Consider the following 23136-nt stretch of genomic DNA (forward strand, 5'->3'; position numbering starts at 1 on the left):
TTACCTGTTGAATAATAAAAATACCTGTTAAAAAATAAATGATTATTTTGGAACTGAATTTTGGAAGGCGAATATTTATTATTTAATTTTTAAATGATGACATTTTGTGCAAAATGTTTTCAATTGAAATATTACAATATACCACCATATGAAATGGCATCCCCCAAAAATGCAAGCACTGTTAATGCCAACTCTCAATTAGTGCAATTCAGTGTCCTTTTTATTTCAAAGACATAATTCAGTGTGCTTGCTATTTCAAAGACATTTGTCATTAAAATACTTCCATTCAAACTGACACATCATTGATTGATAGCTGGAGCTCAATTTGACTGGAAGAGAGCATACGAGCAGTTAGTGCAGTGTACGTGCTCTTGTACCTTGCTTTGGCTGGGCTCCTGAGCTTCATCTCTTTGGTCTCCATGTCTTTCCTGCTGCTCACGGAGTTCCCTCAGCTCTCTCTCTTGTCGGCTCAATCGGCCTTCATACTGAGACTTGAGCGCACTCACCCTCACCTCCAGCTCCTCCCTCTGCAGCTTCAGCTCCTCATTCTCCTTTGACAGCCTTTCCTTTGCACCTAACACACAAATGCATGTTTACCTAGCTATCTAAAAGGGGACATCCCATTTATTTGTTTTTGTTCTTAAATACCCCAAAGAAATGGATCGACTGTAGCAGTTTCTGTCCTGTGCTGATGTATTTCCTACTGAGACAGGAAGATGGGGCAGGGCATATACAAGAGCTTGCTCTTTTATTAAAAATAGCCATTTACAATTCAGCCCAGACATTTTTGTTCTAGACATTTTTTTTTATATGCCTGTGCTTACAAGATAATAAATCTTTGGTCCATTGTACTAGAAGAGAAAAATTAAAGACTAAATTTAAATGTAATTAAATTACTACCGGTCAGATGGCAAAACAGGGGTGCCAACATTGATATTTCATACCCCCCTATAAATGGGTAGTTGTGCCCCTCTATACTACCATATACAGTGTAGACGACCTCAGAGCTAATGGAGACGTACTACAATCCACAAAACTCAATTTTGATAAAGATGCCTTTAAACCTAATAAATATAAATAATTAAAGGGAGAAAAGGGTAATGCAGCAAAAAAAAAAAAAAAAGAAAAAAAAAATTTGTTTTCATCTGTGATGTGTTGTAAATCAGGCTCCTGACTGCAGGTATGAACTGCTTTTGACCAGAGGAATATCTACAGGACTACTGCGTGCATGACATGTTCTGGTTTACTAACTGTTGAGCTGGTTGATCTTCTGCTTGGCACCCATGAAGGCTTTCTTGGTCTTCTCCTCTTTATCAGCAATCTGCTGTCGGAGCTGTTCTTCCAGTTTACTCTTGTCCTGCAGCTCAGCTCTAATGCGGGTGAGCTCCGGCTGCACCTGTGCCAGCTGCTCCTGCAGGCTCTTCACTTCCGCTTCAAGCTCCTGCACTGTCTGATAGTGCACAAACAATTTTCATCACTATACAGAGCACTTTGAATACCCTCTAATCCACTACTGCCAGGCTCTTTTTAGTTTGATCGCTTCTCTTTTATGGTCAACACATACTTCATATGCAGCAATAAAAAAACATACTACTTGTTAAACTCCTTTCCACAAAGCACACTCATTCAAAAACGTTTCACTCCATCAAAAAATATTACATAGTCATACTTCACACCTCACTGTCTCAAAAGTTAATGAACAATACTCCATTACTCTTACTTTACTTACTGGATTGGCAGAAAAACACATTTTTATTATATAACTTCAGGTTTTAATCGGTGAGTCAGCCAAACCTGAGAAGCCCACAATAGTGGAGTTTACACACAATAAAGAGGGGCCCAACAAAGTGTCTTGTTTCTTTTGAGCCAAGTATCTTTTAATGTCTAATTTTCACAGAGCCAGAATTGTATATTCCCTTTGAGTTCTTTGATGAAAACAATGTTGATCTGGTCTCACATTGTTAAAGTAATCATTGTTAGGAACCTTTAATTGTTTGATTTGTATGTTGGAGGGTTACAATAAACCTTTACTTCTAATGGATGTTCTGCACCATGATCATGATTAAAGCCACTAACTCTTGTGTTTCAAACCTAACTGTTCGTTGTTGGTTCATGTTAACTAATGTCAATAAATGGAACCTTAATATGAAGTATTACCGAACAAACTTTAAGGCCAATACTTTACTGTACTTCTTTAGGAGGCACTAAAAGTTATTTCCAATCTCATTTTGACATTGAAACCCGAAAGAAACGGAGACAAAACCAGATTCTCATATTAAACTTACATAACATGATTAACTGAGATTAACGGTGCTTTTGAGGGTGACTTCCTACAGAACATTCTTTAAAGTGGTCATGTGGGAGGCTCAATGGTAAGAGCTCTACATGATGAGTAGCATGAGCAACTTCCTATGATCAATGCCAGAACACATGCAATTAAAATATCTTGCAAAATAAAATACACCGACAAAGCCTGCTTCAAGGGCTTTCCATTTGTAGTCTCTCTAGTTCTTTGTGTCTGATGAATTTAAGGTTATGGAGAGCAGAATGGGAAACACAGGGCAAAGACCTCCAATTTCTCAGAAACATATGCAGAGATTGGTAAAGCAGAACACTAAACCTCAAGTGAGTACCTTCTGCTTGCTGTCCAGCTGGGTTTCCAGCTCTGAGGTTCTGCTCTGTGCCTGACTCAAGGATCTCTTCAGGTTCTCAATCTCCTGCACTGTTGCCTGATGCTCTTCCTGCTGTGTTGGTTTAGCAGCAGCATCTGCCACCATCTATCAAATAGAGAGAAACGTGAATGAGAAAGACAGATGATCTTCTCTCATACACTCATGAACATTCATAGGAGAGCTATAGCAGACGTCAAGATTTTCCACTGTAAAATAACGTCCATTTGGGGTTATTTCCCATCAAAACCTAGTGTCATATGCCTTCAAAAAACTTGGAATTTGAGTATGTACAAACTACTTTTGACACTTTGGGGTCTTTAAGTTTTAAAGTGAGTCACTATCAACTGCCATCGAACTGAAACCAGCTAACTCGACACCCATCAAAATTCCTCCTTTCGTGTTTCGAAGAAAAAAGAAAGCCACATGTTTGGAATGACATGAGGGTTAGTTAATTACAGAATTTTCATTTTTCTATTCCTTTAAGGCTCAATAGCCTTTTTCAATGGTTAACTTGACAAAACAAATAAAAAATAAAAGAAGTGTGATGGTTTGTTATGGTGTACCTTGTCATGCTGTTCTTTGAGCTCTTCATATTGGGTTTTGTAGCGACGTCCGATCTTCTTGACCTGCGTGATGGTTTTGAGTTTCTCCTGGATGTCCAAAGTCTTGGCCTCCAGCTCCTTCTTCAGACTGTCTCTTTCAGTGGTGACCTTCCCTAGGCTGTCCTGCAGGTTTTGTACCTGGCTCTGAGTTGTGCTGATAGACACTTGACTCCTGTATGGAAGAGAAAAAATGTAGATTGCTTTGTCAAAACCTTTGATACAGATGAACCTTTTAGGTTCTGAAGGTGTTTTTAAAGATTTCCTGTTTCAGTAGCATACCCAAGAATAAAGGCTTATAACTCTACAAAAGAAGGATCAAGTGTTTAGTATCATTGTAAAGAAAGCTTTTCCAATTTTAATGACATAGATTCTGACAAATTCTGAGACTCTCAGCCAAGACACTTAAAAAAAAAAAAAAAAAAACTTCTGAAAAATCACAAAAAAAACTTGAGCCAAAATGTACTTTTTTTCTGATTTGACATTATATATCTCTGGGTGTAAATAAGGTGGCTCTGAAAAAATGCTTTTGTTTTGTTCCCAATCATGTCAGCTGTAACGGAGTAAAACGTTACCTATTTTGTGTTGGTCAAGACAGTAGTTATTAATATTTGTACACTTTTTTTTTTCTCGAGGGCCCATCCGAGTTTAAAGGGTTAAAAGATCACACTTATTGCTGGAGTAAAAAGTAAAGATTTATACATTTTCTATAGAAAATGTAAGTGGTGCTTGCCTGTGTAAAACTCGCTGCAATGTTAGGCTGTCATGGCTGGTTACCAGGCCATTGCTATGCAGTAACAAGGTGTATAAGCAATTTCAGGCAGGGCCATCAAAGTGGTTGCTAGGGTGTTGAAAATGGTTGCTAAGGTATTCTGGTGGATGCTAGGTGGTTCCTTCCTGGCCCAAAAGAGCCCACCCCTAAGTCATGACTCTGACCCCTCATCCAATGAAAGTCAATGGGATTTTTTGCCTGTTTTATCATCCGTCAGGTGAAAATCGACGACAGATCGCAAAGAATAAGTGATAGCACACATATCCTTAACAAACTGCACAATTTGGGGTACCATTCATTGCCTTAGCACAAACAGTGCAGAATGAGTTAGGTGTTTGTTCAAATCCAATAAAACCTTATTAGCCTAATTTGACCTAAGCTGGTAGAGGGTATACACTGACCTGGCCACCTCATTCTTCAGTTTGCCGGTCTCCTCTGTGAGCTGTTGAATGCGTTTGAGATGGGCCTCCCTCTCAGAATGCAGCTTCTTACTTTCCTCCTGATCGCTGTCCTTCTGTTGGCTGAGAAGTTGCTACAGAACCAATCAATCACAGTATGAGACACTGAGTAATCCTTTCACAATGTTCACATGGGCTTCAAATTAAAGAGTACTGATATTGTCAAATCTACTTCTAATCTACTGGTGTTCAATACGATAAGATTACACATGATATGCAGTGTACAGAACTTCATGCATGAACAGTAAGTCCTCCTGAGACCTGTGTGCGAGTCTTCAAGCGCTTGACGTCCTCCTCCAGGAGTCTCTTCTCAGCCTGTAACATCCCACTCTTCTCACTCAGCTCAGAGTTGGAGTCCTGCAGGGGTTTGATGTCTGCTTCCAGCTTACGTATCTATAGCCAAGGCATTACAATCAAGGTTATACTTGCATGTGTTTAATTATTAATTATCAAACGGACAGTTGTGGCTCCAAAATCCTGGATGAGATTGTAATAATAATAATAATGAGTTGTAATATAGCTGATATACACCTAGTTGTGACCACATAGCAATGTGGCAAGTTAAGATGTTGCTTGTACACCATTAACTGCAAACAGTTAGTCTAAATATATTACTTTGGGAAAAAAAAAAAAAAAAAGTCTCTCTTTTTCTCCCTAATTTGGAATGCCCAATTCCCAATGCACTCTAGGTCCTCGTGGTGGCGTAGTGACTCGCCTCAATCCGGGTGGCGGAGGACGAATCTCAGTTGCCTCCGCGTCTGAGACCGTCAATCCACGCATCTTAACACGTAGCTTGTTGAGTGCGTTACCACAGAGACATAGTGCATGTGGAGGCTTCACGCTATTCTCCGCAGCATCCATGCACAACTCACCACCCCAACGAGAGCAAGAACCACATTATGATCCTACCCTCCCTAGCAACCGGGCCAATTTGGTTGCTTAGAAGACCTGGCTGAAGTCACTCAGCACACCCTGGATTTGAACTCACGACTCCAGGGGTGGTAGTCAGCATCTTTACTCGATGAGCTACCCAGGCCCCCCCTGTGAAAAATGTATCATTAAGATTTTATAATAATTTACTGAACATTTGTCTTGCAGTTTCATAAAAGCAATAATCCACTCAAGGCTGTGCATTATATTGATTTTACATTTAATGAGGTGTTTGTGAGACAGCAATGAAAACAATGTGCTTTTGAGGGCTTGCCTTGGCCCGAGTCTGCTGTAGTTCATGCTCCAGTCTGTTCTTCTCATTCTTTAGCATCTTGTTGGTCTCAGTCAGAGCACTCATACTCTCCATTCGCTTTATCATGTCTTCCTGCTGTGCCATGGTCTTTGCCGTCACCTGTAGAGCAACATGTTAATTTCAACAAATTACATTTTTAAAAATATATATAAATTTACGCATCACTAACTTGCACAAGAGCCTTAAAAAAGTAGGAATGCATGTTAGGACCTGTAGTTTTTCTCTCTCTGCAGTAAGGCTGTCCTGTAGTTCCTTCATCTCTCCCTCCAGGTACTCCATGCGCTGTTTATAGCGCAAGGTCTCCACCTGCGCCACTTCCAGCCGAGTCTCAGCTATCTCCTTCTCCCGACGAACAAACCTATGGGCAATGCGAGGTCACATCATTAGCAGCCTTTTGTGTATAGTAATGCAAGACAGTTTAAAAGGGTCATAGCATAAGAAATAAAATTTTCCTTGATTGATTGAGATAGAGTTAAATACATAGTTTGCATAGAATAGCATAATACTCTTTGTGTTTCTGCACTATATGGATATGGGCCAGAAATATTAACTAAGAAAGAGTGAGGGTGAAAATGGTCATTCAAAACTAACCATTTGGTGTAAAAGATGTTTGATATGACCTCTTTAATGGCAAGTCATGCCACCACTTCAGCAGTCCATTCAAATATTTGAGGTTTTGAGGTCTAAAGGGGCTGTATGTTTAAAATGAGGGACTAGGAGAGGTTTTCACCTGAGAATCTCCTGGATCTGATCATGAGACTTGCCCTCCTCATTCAGAGAGATGTTCAGACTGCACTCTCTGGCTGCCTGCTGTTGAACGGAGGTGATCATCTTGCTGTTCAGGTTCTCCATCTGTTCATGAAGCATGCTGTTCTGTTTCTGCAGCTCCTCAGCTCTCCTCTGCTCTTTAGACAAATCCTCCTGAGAGAAAATTTTTTAGATCAAGTCAATTGAATAAAAACAATTGAAAAGGCAGACAGTTTGATGTTATTAGACCAAGAAAGCCGGCAATATCAGGGACTAAAAATGAAATGTTTTTCATTTTGGTTCATTCTGAGTAAGAACAGTTTTTTTCGTTCCGGTTCAGAAGTTCCACAGCATCCTTTCCAAAAGGTTACCGGTTACAACAAAATAAATTTAAAATGACAGTACTCTGTGCTATGGGGTGGGTGAAATACCAATTGCAGTGTTGCCAGATCTCGCAAGAGAAACAAGCAACATGGTCTGGAAAAACAAGCCCAAAATAAGCCACTTTCCTCATCAAAATAAATAAACAAAATAAGCAGTCATTTTTTTCTTGTGTGGTGGATTTATCGGCATAGAAATCATAACAAGCAGTTAAGTATCATTTTATTTACAGATCTGCTTCTGAGTTAAAACAGCAGCATCAAATCTGTGTTAATGCATCATATTTAACAATACTTCAGAAAAGACTTGGAAACAACTGTGAAACGTACTTTTTACCTCTAATAATGTTTTCCTTATATCTGGATTAGCAGTGTATGTATAAGTACAGTAGTAATTATACATAGTTGTTAAAAAGGTCATTCAGAGCATGTGACATCTACAATGGCGATTAGGCAAAGAAATGTGTGATGCAGCAGTTTCCTTCAGGATCAAAGCACATGTTTCTTTTTTTCGGGCAACATGAAGTGATGTAGTTCCAAAAATATACTGTGATAAACACTTTGGCTTTTAGTTTCATGAAAAATTATTGGAACAAAGTAGCATTTAAAAATGTTTTCATTCCGGAAAAACTGAAAATCACTTTGTTCCGGTTTTCGGTTACGTTCTACTAAAAATGTCATTTGTTTTCGGTTTTCGTTCCTTGAACTGTTTTTAGTGTCTGTGCAATATACCAGTCTACCAAACATTATGATGATTATGCATGAATATAAAGTCAATGTTAATTATAAAATTTCTTAAATGATGGCATGTAGTGCATGTCTACAACATCAATCTGAATCTGGATCTCACCTTCAGTCTCTTTTCCTGCTGTTCCCATTTTGTGCGGATCTGACACAGCTCAGTCTCTGCCTTCTGAGCCTTCTCCTCCAGCTGCTTTCGGTTCTGTGCCGACAGCTGTCCCTGCTTCTTGGCAGCCTGGAGGGCTTCCACATCCGCAGCGTGCAGCATGAGCTCTCGCTCGTACTTATTTTGAGCCTCTGCTGCCAGCTTAGCCTGGGGTCCGAAATAAAACTCATACAGTAAGTGAGTTAAACTACCTGCTGATTGTTTTGTCATGTGGATGACTGTGATGAAATGATTGTTTGGCTGATGTAGTGTCAGGCCCACCTGTAGTTTGCTATCCTGTGTGGCTATCTGCTCTTGGGTCACCGCTGCTGCAGCTCTCTGTAGGGCTTCCTGCAGCTCCGTCTGCATGTCCGTCACACTCCTCTTCAGTTCCTTCACCTGCCGTGGAGCCAAAACAAGGAATTTCAATCATTAGGGCTTTGTTTTTAAGAAAATATCTTAAGGACATGATGCAGGTGCCATCCGTGAAAGTTCCTTACACGTTCTTCAACGCTCTCCACAGCTTTCATCTTCTCCTCCTGGAGCTCCAGCTTTTCCTTCTCTGCTTCTGCCAGTCTGGCCTCCAGCTGCTGGTTCAGCTCCTGCACTGCCTTCAGCTGGCTGTCAGTGGAGGAGCGTGTCTGCTCAGCCAACTGGAGATGAATTTGAGAGCAAATTTTTAGAACTGTGACTAGAAGAGTAAAGTTTACACTACATAAGAATTCAGTTAAGGCAAAACACAGCAGAGCAACTGCAAACATTTAAGGCCATATCCACACTAAAATGTTTTCGCTTGAAAAAGGATTAATTTAGCTACATTTACTCCTCTTGCCCAAAATACCTAGAACAGCGCTTTTCGTGAACTTTGAAAATGCTGTTCATAGCGCCATAGTTTTGAAAACGATGTTGTTAGGAAACTGAAACCGGAGGTTTAAACTTAAACATGTCAGTGTAGACGTGGCCATTTTAATTTTAGCAGCTTTCATCCAGCAACTGAGGAATGATACAACATAAGCGATTCATCTTAAGGAGCTAGTAATACGAAAAGTGCTGCATTATAAAATTTCAATTGCATTAGAAAAGTCTTAGAAAAGACAGAGATTAGAGTGATTAAATTATTGCATGGTTAAGCGCTCATGGAAAAGATGTGTCTTTAACAGTTTTTTTGAAGACAGAGAGGGAGTCTACTTCACGGATTGAGTTGGGAAGTCTGTTCCATCACAGAGTACAGTGAAGCTGAAAGTCCGGGGAAAGTGATTTGGTACCTTTTTGTGTTGGTACAACAAGGTGCCGTTCATTTGCAGACCACAGCCTTCTGGTGAGAATGTAGCTTTGCATGAATGATTTTAGGTTAGCTGGCGCTGTATGCTAGCATCAGAGCCTTGAAACTGATACGTGCAGCAACTGGCAGCCAGTGTAGAGAGGGGTGTAACGTGCTCTCTTGGGTTCATTAAAAACCAGCCATGCTGCTGCATTCTGTATCATTTGCAGAGGTCTAATTGCACATTCTGGAAGGCCGGCTAAAAGAACATTACAGTAGTCCAGTCTAGATATGACAAGAGACTGAACAAGGAGTTATGTGGCATGATCAGAGAGGAAGGGTCTTATCTTTCTAATGTTGTACAGTGCAAATCTACACGATTGGGCTTTTTTTGTGATATGGTCCGTGAAATTGAGTTGTTTGTCGATGGTTACACCTAGGTTTCTGACTGAACATTAAAGTAAACATGAAAACAAAATTGACCATATTTACTGTATTAATACATTGTCCTGGTTTTAATGTGCATGATTCATCAGCGCACGTTATTCCAAAGACAAAAAATTGACTTCATAATCTTTCAAAACACAACTTGCCCCACCTTTCCTTTTCTGCTGACATCACCAATCCTTCTTGCAACCCCTTTCATCCAACTGCATTCTGATAAGTGAATGCTATTTTTCATGATCTAATTAATTCTTGATGGATCAAATAAAGTCCAACTGTACAATTTTCTAGTAGAATATCTTGTTTCACTTGGAAATTCATCAGATTAAAGCAGAAAAATGTCAAGGGGTGGCAAACTGGTTGAAGGTCATCATTACCTGCTTCTCTTTGTTTACTGACTCCTCCAAGCTAAGCACCATAGATCTGTACTGCTCTACATTGGTAGTAGTGTTTTTCAGACGCTCCTTCAGGTCAGAGTTCTGTTCTTCAGCCTGCTGTAGACGTGTACGGAGCTCATCAACCTCCTGCTGAGGTACGCCAGGAGCTGTAGCAGAAAACAACAGGAATTAAATGTTCTTATGCAGTACTGGAAAAGATATGACACACACAATATAAATATGCTCTCCATCAAATCCGTTTTATTCTCTCATTTGTATGGTTACCTCTAGGTACTGTCCTGACAGGCTGTATAGGTGTTGTGTTCTGGTTGTCATTGTTGTTCAGTTGCGGTCTCAGGGAGGTGACCTGCTGTTCAGCAGATCTTAGCAGCTCCTTAGTCTTTTGATATAGCACCGTCTGTGCCTCCAACTGCTTCTTAGCCTCCAGCAGCTTAGTCTAGCCAATGAAAAAAAGACAAATCATTTAAGTCTTTTAGGTATAGACAGTTCTACTTTCCCTTTGCCAAATAACCTGTTTGAGATTTTAGGAAAATGAAACAAGACTGAATCTAATAGGATAGTTCTCTCAAGGAAGAAATTCAAGTCATTTTTCAATATTCATTATTAAAGTCATGATAATCTTGATGGAGCAGATTGGACATGGATAAAGAACATAACTGGTTCCTGGGTGCCTCTTTACCAAACATCAATAGGTGGCATTTTTTATTCAAAAGCTGCTGCCGAGTTGAAGCGGAGGGGAAATGGACTACTTCTATGGTGCTTTGTTAGTGCTTAAAGGGATAGTTCACCCAAAAGTTTAAATGATCAATTTACTTACCATTTTTCACACAAAAATGAAAATTATCTCATCATTTACTCACCCTCATGCCATCCCAGATGTGTATGACTGACTTTCTTCTACAAAACACAAATGATTTTAAGAAGAATATCTCAGCTCTTTAGGTCCTCACAATGCAAGTGAATGGTGGCCAGAACTTTGAATCTCCAAAAATGTTAGAAAGATTGCAATTTGAACTGCGATTATGATAGACACATTTTTTTTTAAAATGTTTTTCACATGTTCAACTGCCAAAAGGCCACTGGTGTAATTCAACTTAAAGTGAATGTTTTTTTAGTTTGTCACCAATTCATTTAATTATTTTTATTCATTGTTTTATTATATTTCATTTAACAATGCATTATATTATAGTATGTAAACATTTTATATAGATTTATTATATATACATTCCTTCCTTTTCATTTTGTTGGATGTTAGAAATATTAGTTCCACTTTCACTTGTTGCCAATGGGCGACATACTCTCTCGTGAGGTAAACAAATGACTGGAATGGAGGAAGAGCGCAAGTTTCTGGACTCTACAGGTGCTACTGTTAATGCTGTTTGCTCAGCAATCATTTAATACAATTGTTTGAATTATACCCCATCTTATGTTCTGCGTTATTATTATGATACCTGTGCCTTGCGGAGACTGAGATGCTGCTTCCACAGATGACAATAATAATAAAAATCCGAACTCTGAGCACTTCTGTTCCTCTAAGCATGAGATGGAGTTGTGGAGCACAGAACCGCTCTGAAAACACTAATAATGCTCTAACTTATAGACTGGACAGAGCAGCACAAATAAACTTTGAAGCCAGCAGAATATTTATTTAATAAAATTGCAGCCCTTTGCGATTCAATAATCGCATGAGGTCATATCACAATTTCCATTTTATTTCGATTAATTGTACAGCTCTAGTGTGGATGAGAAACAGATCAATATTTAAGTCCTTTTTTACTATAATTTCTCCTGCCTGCCCAGTAGTTGGCGATATGCACAAAGAATGCTAATCGCCAAAAACAAAAGAATGTGAAAGTGAAGATTAATAGTAAAAAAAAAGGACTTAAATATTGATCTGTTTCTCACCCAAACATATCATATTGCTTCTGAAGATATGGATTTAACCACTGGAGTCTTATGGATCACTTTTATGCTCCATTTATGTGCTTTTGGAGATTCAAAGTTCTGATACCTTTTCACTTATACTGTATGGACCTACAGAGCTGAGATATTCTTCTAAAAATCTTAAATTGTGTTTAGCAGAAGACAGAATGTCTGGGATGGCATGAGGGTATGTAAATAATGAGAGAATTTTCATTTTTGGGTGAACTATCCTTTTAACAGCATATGGTCTCTATTAAATGGAAAAGATCTGTCTGAAGATTGACTAAACATTCTTTATGGTGTTACACAGGGGGGGAAAAACAGCATACAGATTTGGAACAACGTGAGGGTGAATAAACAGTGACCAAATATTTTATATGTTTGCATCAGCTTACGTCTTGGTTGCGCTCAATCGTGTGTCTTTGTTCCACCTCCTGTTCCAGTTTCTTCTTTAACTGGATGATCTCTTTCTCCAGCCGCTGGATCTGATTATTGTAGCGCTGCTTGGTCTCTGTCTCAGAGCGCTCCATAGTGAGCTTTGACATAAGGTAATTATTTTTTAAAAAGGCCATGGAGAAGTGTGCTTTAAAAAGTGTGCCCTGGTTGGCATTGTACACAAGTTACACATTGTACATTCACCTGAATGGATTTTAGGTTGGTGAGCAGGAGGTTCTGCCCCCGCTGCTCTGTCAGAATGGACTCTTTCTCCTGTGCCAATCTGTTCTCCACCTGCTTCAAAATGTCTCGTTCCTTACGGATGTTCTCAATGCGCATCTGCCAGAAAAAAATATATATTTAAAAATCTGCAGAACATCAGTTTGAAGAACAAGTTAGAGCTGTCAAGTTAACGCATGCAATTAATTCAATGAATACACTGTTTTTTCAATTTATTGAAAACACATTTATTCAATTTGACATTATAACTGCTTTATTTTGTTCTGTGATTACTCAAGACCAGTCAGGACAGCCAGACCCTTTGCAAGCGCACCAGTATGTGTCATCGTTCAATATACAAATAGAACGTGTTTTTTGTTGTGCAAGTGAGACGAGTAAAGAGTGCTGTTTCAGAAATCTACGCTTGTCCAGTGTCTTTGGGCACAGGTAAAACATGCAGTGCACATACTTTACTACAAGATTCCTTTTTGTAAAGATTAGAATGCTTAAACTACAAAAAAAAATGATTGGATAACTCGGGATTGGATATTTGAATCAATTGACAGCACTATAGTGCATAGCAGTAGATACAGTTAATGCAGCTTTGTTTTACCTCAGCCATGGCTAGTTTCTCATTGGCCTCCCTCAAGTCTTGAGTTATTGTGTGAATGATCTGCTCGTGTCTCTGATGTGTGGCAGTCATCTTCTGACTCCTCTCGCGCAGGGCTTCGATCTCTCGCCGGTAGGCATTCACATTCTCCTGAAGCATCTCGTAACTGCAAGGCAAAATGAAGATCAAAGCTACACACAGACTGAATATGTCCAGTGTATTGTGGCTGGATTTCTCAGATTGAAAAAATAGCAGAAAACTGTTTCACCCAAGATACTGCATGCATTACAGGTAAGTTGCAATCACCGTTTGCAGGCAAATTCCAGCTGAGAGGAAAGTTTGGCCTTTTGTGAGAGCAGGTGAGACACTTGACTGCGAAGCCTCTCAATCTGTTCGTTCAGAAGCTTGTCGTTTTCTGCCTTCTCTTTTTTATATGTTGTAAAGGTGTCATTGAGCTACATGAAAAATGAGTTAAAGGTTAAGAGTGTAATTTAACAACCTTTATAGGCTTACATTTTTTTATCTGCTTTTATATAGGCTTTTAACCTGTTTAAGTGCTGCTTTAGCCTGTGTAGCCTGGACAGATTCTGTGGCTGCAGCCCTCAGTGGATATCTGGTGGGCATGGGTGCTGGCCTGCTGGTAGTGGAGGACTGAGATCCAGCACCCTCTGAACCTGAGCACAGACACCAGAAAATAATTGAGCTACACTTAAAATAACAATTGGATGAGAAGCCAATAAACAGGAGGTATAGTTTGGCCTAAAGAGAAAATTCTCACCCTGTGGAGGAAGCTCAACTCCGGCTGTCTGCAGCAGGATGCGGTACATGTCTCTTTGGCGGATGGCCGAGTCGGCAAGCTGTTTCTGGTGGTTCCTCTGTTCCTTAAACTGCTCCAGCTCCTTTTGAACCTTCTCTATACTCTGTTCCAGCTCAGTTTGCCTGAAAGAGCAGAGACTGATTATTTACTGTTCTTCATATGCTTCAAAGTCAAAAGTCTAGGGGCAGATAGAACCTTATAACTCTATGTTGCGATACATGCATTTTTGCTGTGGTCCAAATGCCATAGCCACTGACACTAAAGCCGGGCTCTCACTACTGACTGTCAGACTACCTGTATCGCAGTACTGCTCAAATTACACAAGGTTTGTTGTTATCTGTCGTCTTCATATCAGTGCACATACTACACAACAGAACACAGAGGAGGTGCACAAACTACAAGATCTTTGACCAAGAGGTAACCCAGACCAAAACATAGTTTTCTCACATAAATTCATGCAAGAAATTAGTGATCACGAGATTTATCCAGGAATGGAGCGTCACGATCAGCTTGCTGTCCAAAAGTTGTCTGTGCACTTATGTTGTAAGAAAAACAAAAGAAAAGACAAAAAAAGAAAATATGGCAGCAACGACATTTGGAAAGACATGGACAAGCTGTCTGTGTCTGTTTTGGGGAAAGAATTGGATGTAAAAAAAACAGCACAATGTCAAATAGAGCATGTAGACCATATATTTATTTGTTAAAAATTCTTACTTTTTAGTTTATTACAATAAAACAGAATTATGATTCCCATTCTTGTACATAAAGATGCATGATAAAATGTGATTGGCTGGAGCAGTTTGCACTTGTCCCTGCATCGCTCACATTACAAGATCATGTGGAGATAATTTCAAGCATTACGTGAAAATATCCCAGGATCTGTGACTGCTTAAGACTGGCTCAGATCATGTCGATGAACTGCTCATATTTAACGAGCATCATCAACCGTAGAGAATACTGATTTGGCGGCAATCTGTCGTTTTTGTTGCAGACCTCGGAAATCTGTCTGCGACAGCAAATCCCAGACAAAAATCATGTAGTGAGAGCCCAGCTTAAAGTACGGTGGTTGACTGTTTAGTACCTGGAAGTCTTGGCCTGATTCTGATCTCGCTCTGTCTGCTCCTCCAGGTCTCTGATCTGGGCTAGAAGATTCTGGTTCTGCTGCTGGAGCTCTTGGATGGTGCGGAAGGCCACCTGCCGTGATCCCTGCACCTCAGAGCTGCTGCTGACCACCGAGCTCACGTCTTCACGCACCACCTGATTACCACGAGCCTCCTCCAGCTCCACCAACAGCACACAAACCTGAATCATTCAAAGGATGAAGAAAAATAAGAGAAAATTTTATTTAAAGAGATGGTTCATCCAAAATGTACAATTCTCTCATCATTTACTCACCCTAATGCCAGATATGTATGACGTTCTTTCTTCTGCTGAACACAAATGTGCTTTTTGGACCTTCACATTTCTGGCCACCATTCAAATGAATTATTTGGACCAACAGGGCTGAAATATTCTTCTAAACATATTTGTTTGTGTTCAGCAGAAGAAAGTCATATACATATTGGATGGCATGGAGGAGGGTAAGTGATGAGAGTTTTCATTTTTGGGTGAACTAATCATTTAAATTGAATTCTACTGTAACTACACTGGGTAACAGGATAGTCTAAGGTGTTGCATCACAATGTTTCCAGTAATAGGCAGACAAACTGTAGCTTACCTGTTCAGACATGTCTGCTAGCTGCCTCTGTGATCTCTGCTTATCTCTTTCTAGTTCTAAAGCTCTCTTATTGGCTTCCTCTCTCTCCTTCTCCAGCCGATGTACCTCCTGATATCCAACAGAAAATAAACAGGTTTAAGTCTACCTCATCCAACATCATGCCATCTCTAATTTGCTGTCTCTCATAAACATGCAAACCTTCATGGCCTGCTCCAGTTTGGCACAAAGGCTGTTCATGGACTTCTGCATTTTCTCATACTCCTCTCTCTGGCGTTTCAGGATGGGAGCCTTGGTCTCCACCTCCAGTACTATCTCATCCAGAACCTTGTTTACACGCTTGTTCTCCAGCTTTTCTAGGTGCAGCTGATCTTGCGCCTCCACAAAGGCATTATACAGCTAACATAAGAACATAATACAGAAGAGTCAAGCACATTGATGCAACATACATGTAGGGGGTGGGGGTGAATATAGCGGTGAATTTGTGAATTAATGTTTATACATTAGCTTGTGATAATAAACATCTTTCATACTTCCATAAGCTTCATGCCAGGCTTTACAATCTTGGCCACTGCAGCGGCGGTTGGGGACATGCTTGTCAGTTCCTCTTCAGTGAAAGCTGGAACACCTTTTGAAGTATATAAATAAAATATAGGATGAAATTTTTACCCTAAACTGATATATTCCAAACTTGCACTAGTTCATGATTTTTTACCCTAAATTGATATATTCCAAACTTGCACTAATTCACGATTTTTACCCCTAATTGTTTTATTCCGAACTAATAGCTTCCCATAAACTTTTACCATGCTACATCTTATTACCTACAACCCAAACATAGGTGTTTTGTGCATCAGCTTACCTCTCCTTTTAAAATCTGCAAGTCGAGTGTCGGCGTTCTCCAGCTCTTTCTCCAGATTCCTGACCTTCTCATGTAGCTCAGACTCGGCTTTCTCCCTCATACCCGCCAGCTCGGAGAGCTTCTTCTGTGTGTCTTTGTTGGCTGTTGATGAAAGAGGCAGAGCTTCTTTTCAACACCACATACTGTATCATCTAAACTCGGTAGAACATTCACAGTGAGGCAATGGGTGAAAACGTTGCAAGTATACCCAAAAAAGATAATTGATATGTTCAGAGTGGCATACAACAATACTACTCTTCCTATTTCTGCAGTTTATAACATGTACAATGTACGCAAATGCTCTATATTCATGCCATTGCATGAAATACCCAGAAGACCTTCATTATTTCACAAAATGTGCAATATACAAAAGAGCACACTGCACTAGGGTTATAATTTTACAGTGCAATATGCATTTTAATTTAAGAAAATTCATTTTAAGAAATGTGATTTTTCTTTTTCTTCACTTTTTTATCTGCCTGCCAAGAGAGTTTTTATGTCTGAAATTATATCTAGACACCAGGGTATTGAGGTCATGTTACAACAATGTAACATATTACTGTTTGAAGTGTTTAGCATTAAATAACGTCCTGTTTTCCCATACTAGTATGCTGTATACCAGGTACACTGTGCAGTATGCCACTATTCTATTCAGAACATTCTTTCAAATGGGGACAAAATAACAAGGAATTGCCCACACCTTCCACTGCGTCTTTCAACAGTTTGTTGAGTTCCTCTACAGCTCTGTTCAGTTCACCATTCTTGGCTTCAGCGTCTGATGCTGCACCCTGTGGACACCAAAAGATTTTGGATCTTAATCTTAGCCAACACTGGCACTGAAGCCTCCTCAAGAAATATAACATTTACTGACTTTGTACAAGTTACAGAGCTTGAGGTTGGCATTTAGCTCATTGCAATACTTTTCCTCCATGGAAGTCCGCTGGTCTTTAGCCTGGAATTATAACAGAAACATAACATTTTCCATTTTGTTTCCCTAGAATGTGAATTGGTAAACCAAAAAAAAATTAATAAATAATGATGTTGGTGATGCTGCACCTCTTTTAGTTTGTTCATCAGATCCTCAGTACTCTTCTGCATACTGTCATTGTTTTTCTTCAGTGTGTTGACTTGGTCCTGAAGCCTGGTCACCTAATAAGTATTACATACATATGACTGCTGCAGATAAGCGATATAAAAAGATACAGCCTAATTTAGAGACACGTCTCAGAAATTAAGTAAGTGGCCTCACACCTCTTCCTTCTTGCTCTCTAAAGAGCACCTGAGCTCTAGGATCTCTTTGCCCTTCTCCCTGGACAGTGTGAACAGCTCATCTGTCTTGCTCTTCAGCTCTGTATTCAGCCATGTGTTCTGGTTCTGCAGGAGCTCCTTCTCCTGCTCCATCCTCTTCTCACGATACTAATGAGAAAGAACCGATCAGTTAATAATTTAAGAAACAGATTAAACCACATGAACTCAATGATCAGATTTAACTCAACACTATTAAAGAAATAGTTCACCTAAAAATGAAAATGCTCACATCATTTACTCACCCTCATGCCATCCCAGATGTGTATGACTTTCTTTCTTTAGCAGAGCACAAAGGAAGATTTTTATAAGAATGTTTCAGCTCTGTAGGTCCATAAAATGCAAGTGAATGGTGATCAGTCCTTTGAAGCTCCAAAAAGGAGATAAAGTCAGCATAAAAGTAATCCATCAGACTACAGTGGTTTAATCCATGTCTTCTGAAGCGACATGATAAGTGTGGGTGAGAAAAAGATCAACTAACACATCAACATTCTGTTTTTGCCGATTCGCATTCTTTGTGCACATTGCCAACAACTGGCAAGGGAGGAGAATTTGTAGTAAAAAAAGGACTTAAATATTGATCTGTTTCTCACCCACACCTATCATATCACTTCTGAAGACATGGATTTAACAACTGGAGTCAAATGGATTACTTTTAGACTGCCTTGATGTCCTTTTTGAAGCTTCACAATTTTGGTATCCATTCACTTGCATTGTATGGACCTACAGAGTTTAAATATTCTTCTAAAAATCTTTGTTTGCGTTCAGTAGAAGATAAAAAGTCATACACATCTGGGATGGCATGAGGGTGAGTAAATAAAGAGAGAATTTCATTTATGGGTCAACTATCCCTTTAAGTTCTTTAAAACTTAAAGTGCTCACCTCAATGGAAACCTTAGATGACTGGAGTTCATCCAGTTTAAGCTGGAGCTCCATCTTGATTGTGTTGGTCTCCACAAGTTTGTCATTGAGACGTTTGAGATCCTCTGTGTAATGACCATAAACAACATGTTAGCTATAAATATAAAGCTCTCAATACTTTAGCTTAATTATGTATCAAAAAGAATGCTTCCAATGTAAATTACAACCTTGATCACTGATGCACACAACAACCCCATAATTAATTCATACCACTGAGATTTTCCACTTCTTGAGATCTCTTCTCAAGCATACGTGAAAGCTCTCTGTTTTCTGCCTCAATTTCATATTTGGCTCTTGGCGGCTTACTCTGAAATGGAAAAGCATCCCATATTTTCTATGCCTTTGACTGCTCATGAAGGTACATACGAATCATCATCATAAAAAACACATCAAAATAATTACCTCTGGCGTTTTCCCCTGCTCTTCCTCTATATCCTTTAACTTCTTTAGTTCCTCAGCTTAAAAAAAAAAAAAAAAAGCACAAGCTCACTCATCCAGCAGCTCTTCATAAAATGGATAGTTCACCACAAAATTAAAAATCTCTCATCATTTCCTCAATCATGCCATCCCAGATGTGTATGACTTTCTTTCATCTGCAGAACACAAACGATGATTGTCCTCACAATGCAAGTGAATGGTGGCTAGAAATCTGAAGCAACAAAAAGCGATCCATATGACTCCAGTGGTAAAATCCATATCTGCAGAAGTGATGCAATTGCTTTGGGTGAGAAACAGATCAATATTTAATTCCTTTCTAACTATAAATCTCCGCTTTCACTTTCAGAATGTGAAAGTGGAGATTTAAAGTAAAAAAGAAAAAAGGACTAAAATATTTATCTGTTTCTCAACCATACCTATCATATTGCTTCTGAAGACATGGATTAAACCACAGAAGGATTACTTTTATGTTGCCTTTATGTGCTTTTTGGTGCTTCAAAGTTCTGGCCACCATCCACTTGCATTGTATGGACCTACAGAGCTGAAATATTCTTCTAAAAATCTCTGTTTGTGTTCAGCATTTGAAATAAAGTAATACACATCTGGGATGGCATGAGGCTGAGTAAATGATTTTTGGGTGAACTATCGCTCCAATACAATTCATAAACACAGCACTGAAAACAGAACAGAATAAAGCACTGAACTTACAGAGACGGCCATTCTCCTCCTTGATGCTGTGATACTCTTTACTTTGGGACAAGAACTGCTCTTGAGTCTCAGCAAGTTTCTTCTCAAGATTGAAGTACTGTTGCTCTGTAGGTACACACATAACATGATTTACTGAGACCATTCATACCTGCAGTTCTCTTGACAGATCATAAGAATGCATTCATTAATATGAAGGGTTTAATAAATAAAATAATTAATCAAAAGGTTTTAACTGCATTATTGGAGAGACACAACCATAATAAAAGTAAATCGATTGTGCTTTAAAAGTCAACAAGAGCCAGTCTCTTATCTAAATATCAAGACATCTCCCAACTGCACACACAAGGTTCAAGTGGAAAAGACAGCAAAACAGACGAACATGATCCAAACATTTTATTTTGTCTGTGAACATTTATAAATTAATGGTCAACTAAGAATGTACTTGTTAACCACAGCTTGTGTCTACTGTAAACCTCTTGACACAGTTTGCTAGCTCACTTGTGTAGCTGCTCAGAGCAAACAAATCTTCAAAAAAAATATATATATATATTTATTTATTTTTTTCATTCCCTGACATTCTGTTCATTAAAGTTAGGCATCAACATGAACGCTCCAATGATGCCTAAAAGTGCTGTCTAGGCAGACAGTACACTACGTTTTGAGACACACAGCTGTTGAATGACTATCTGGCCGCATGTCTGCTGCTACCTACCGCAGTCTGCTTTATGTTTCTCATGGTGTGATTTTAGTGAGTCTATTTCTGTCTGCTGGTCTGACAGAACCTTCTCGAGTTTGTTCTGAAGGGCTTTGGGCAGTTTGTTTATCTCTGCTCTCTCCAGTGCTTGCTGCAAGAGTGCCGCCATCTCTCCGACACACTGCAACATTTAGCATTAGCATATAGCCGCCGTTACGTAATATTTGTGCGATGGTAAACTTGCTGGAAAGTCTGATTCAGTTCAGTGAATCGTTTCGTTCGGACGCTTCGTTTCGTAAAACCGCTTTTAAACGATTCACAACCGTGTCATCACTTACAAAAGTGTTCCCAAAGTCCCCGCGCGCCATTCTTGCGTAATATTTTGTTGTAAAATGGTTGTTTATTATACTATTTTCACATTTAGGTTATATCGATTGCATCATATATTGTTCAAACAACATTGTTAACAACTATCAATAGAGTTGCCATTTCTAACAATAAGGTTAATTACTAATTACATATTAAATACATGTTAATTATTCCCATTTTGTTGACAACGTTTTTCCCATTTTACAGGTTTACTCATTAAAGGAACATTCAGGGTTCAATACGAGTTAAACTCAATCAGCAGCATTTGTGGCATAAGGGGATCGACTACACATTTGTTGAGGGGTATGCAACATCAATGTTAAAACTAAAATTAAAATGAATATATATATTATCAAGAATTCAATAAACAACTTAATGTGATGCCAGTTATTTAATTCAAACTTTTATATTTAGATTTGTTTAAAAATATTAATTTAATTTGATCTGCATCTGTATTTTCCATCCAAACAGAAAAAGAACGAAAATAAAACAGAGGCTTAATGTTCAACATGATTGATAGTAAGAGCAACGACGGCAGACAGAGGGTGAGCGGTAGCTACCGTATGATAGTACCTCTTTATAAAATAAAAAATAAAAATGCATATTTGAACCCAATTAAAATGCAAAAAAAAAAAAAAAAGGAACAAAAAGTGTTAAATAAAATAACATTTTAAATAGTAGTGAGTAGTTTAACGTTTACGGACTGGCCCCATTCACTTCCACTGTAAGTGTTTCAATGTATCTTAGATTCTTTTTTTTTTTTTAAGATCAATATTATGCCACAAATGCTGTCGTTTGAGCTTAACTTGTGCTGAACCCAGACTATTCCTTTAACAACGTCACCCCACACAGTTAGGCGATCTACCAAAACTTTGCTAATCGGTTCGATAGAGCCATTAAAAAGAATCGGTTCAAATGAACGATTCGTTCGCGAATTTGGTGTCCTCAGCGCCGTTGAAAAAGTGAGTTGCGACTAGATCAGTGGTTGCGACACTATTTAAACTCGCCGCCACGTGGTCACATGGTTCATGTAGCTCTCAGTAGTTCCAAAGAAATCCGCGCCGTCAACCTGTTTGAATAGATTGAAGTGGGACAGACAGCACCAGCGACTATATTTGCAGCAATTTTTGGTAAATATTAACGCATAATATGCATTGATTGACTACATTTATAGTAGCATTTTTTCTGGGGAGTGATGGAGAGACAGCATTAATCAGTTTTTCTGTTTAATTTTGGTTAGGGGGATTGCTCCCATAACGTAAAATACATTTACAGTATGTATGTATTAATATTTTTCTCATGCTTCTATGGTCATAATTACTCACATCCGAATGTTATCTTATGTTAAGACATTAACAACAAGTGAATATCAATGAATGCAAGCAACTGCTCAGTTTAACCTAAGAAAGAAGTTTGGTGAATAGTGCAAATAAACAAGGCAACCAATTGCATTCAGCAAAACATTTTATTAAATAATATATCCAGGGAGAGGGTAGATAAGTTTTTCCTTGAATGGGCAGTCTTCATAGAATCTCATTCAACCTCCTACAGGGAGAGAAAGATGGCAGAAAGCAGGCCAGGAAAGACATAAAAGTGTTCAAAATAGCCACTGCATTCTTTCTTTCACCACAACAGTAGGAAGAAAAGGAGATCTGGACACCTGGCTCAATAAACTTCACTGGATGATGACTGCTCAAAACATCTCCAGACACACATGCGAGAACCACAGAGTCAAATTCTTATCCATACAATGATGGCAAAAACATTCAAACTCCACGCCAATAGTAATGCTACAGTTACTTGAATATTTGGGGTGAGGGCATTCCACTGCCAAAAGCAGACAGTGGTGGAAGATGTATTCATAGCTTTTACTTAAGTACTAAAGTACTAATACCACACTGTGAAAATACTCCATTACAAGTTAAAGTTCTGCATTCAAAACCTTACTTAAGTAAAAGTATGTAAGTATTATCAGGAAAATTGACTTACAGTAAAACGTTACCAAAAGTAAAAGTACTTACTCTGCAGAAAAATGTCAGTGTTTTACTATTATACATTATGTTTTTGGGTTAATATTACATATGTGTATATTGCATTTTACTGATGTAGATGTTTAAGGTTGAGCTAATTTTAACTACTTTATACACTGTTGGGTAGTATAATCTACAGCAATGCATCATATTCTATCATCATATGTTTGTAACGTCGCTGTCCTGTGAAAA

General features: G+C 38.8%; 1 protein-coding gene across 3 annotated transcripts in view; it reads right to left on the minus strand.

The window, feature by feature from the left end:
- The window catches only part of LOC127442393 (nucleoprotein TPR-like), a 36113-nt gene extending 15363 nt beyond the window's left edge, over positions 1 to 20750 (minus strand). For all 3 annotated transcript variants that reach the window (XM_051700384.1, XM_051700383.1, XM_051700382.1), the window contains exons 1-34: positions 20564 to 20750; positions 19852 to 19956; positions 19108 to 19163; positions 18916 to 19012; positions 18667 to 18770; positions 17731 to 17895; positions 17536 to 17628; positions 17351 to 17431; positions 17180 to 17267; positions 16441 to 16581; positions 16112 to 16206; positions 15780 to 15977; positions 15582 to 15689; positions 14946 to 15166; positions 13826 to 13986; positions 13594 to 13721; positions 13354 to 13502; positions 13051 to 13213; positions 12423 to 12557; positions 12179 to 12319; positions 10125 to 10296; positions 9840 to 10006; positions 8258 to 8410; positions 8040 to 8156; positions 7722 to 7925; positions 6475 to 6665; positions 5955 to 6102; positions 5706 to 5843; positions 4763 to 4894; positions 4445 to 4575; positions 3236 to 3446; positions 2634 to 2777; positions 1252 to 1450; positions 378 to 574 (exon numbers count right to left, since the gene is read on the minus strand). In XM_051700384.1, the coding sequence (XP_051556344.1) occupies positions 378 to 574; positions 1252 to 1450; positions 2634 to 2777; positions 3236 to 3446; positions 4445 to 4575; positions 4763 to 4894; positions 5706 to 5843; positions 5955 to 6102; positions 6475 to 6665; positions 7722 to 7925; positions 8040 to 8156; positions 8258 to 8410; positions 9840 to 10006; positions 10125 to 10296; positions 12179 to 12319; positions 12423 to 12557; positions 13051 to 13213; positions 13354 to 13502; positions 13594 to 13721; positions 13826 to 13986; positions 14946 to 15166; positions 15582 to 15689; positions 15780 to 15977; positions 16112 to 16206; positions 16441 to 16581; positions 17180 to 17267; positions 17351 to 17431; positions 17536 to 17628; positions 17731 to 17895; positions 18667 to 18770; positions 18916 to 19012; positions 19108 to 19163; positions 19852 to 19956; positions 20564 to 20735 (4905 nt within the window). In that variant the 5' untranslated portion in view covers positions 20736 to 20750. The remainder of the gene's footprint in view (positions 1 to 377; positions 575 to 1251; positions 1451 to 2633; positions 2778 to 3235; positions 3447 to 4444; positions 4576 to 4762; positions 4895 to 5705; positions 5844 to 5954; positions 6103 to 6474; positions 6666 to 7721; positions 7926 to 8039; positions 8157 to 8257; positions 8411 to 9839; positions 10007 to 10124; positions 10297 to 12178; positions 12320 to 12422; positions 12558 to 13050; positions 13214 to 13353; positions 13503 to 13593; positions 13722 to 13825; positions 13987 to 14945; positions 15167 to 15581; positions 15690 to 15779; positions 15978 to 16111; positions 16207 to 16440; positions 16582 to 17179; positions 17268 to 17350; positions 17432 to 17535; positions 17629 to 17730; positions 17896 to 18666; positions 18771 to 18915; positions 19013 to 19107; positions 19164 to 19851; positions 19957 to 20563) is intronic.
- Between the last annotated feature and the right edge of the window lie 2386 nt (positions 20751 to 23136).

This window comes from Myxocyprinus asiaticus, chromosome 6 (assembly GCF_019703515.2).
Source record: "Myxocyprinus asiaticus isolate MX2 ecotype Aquarium Trade chromosome 6, UBuf_Myxa_2, whole genome shotgun sequence".
Lineage (NCBI taxonomy): Eukaryota > Metazoa > Chordata > Actinopteri > Cypriniformes > Catostomidae > Myxocyprinus > Myxocyprinus asiaticus.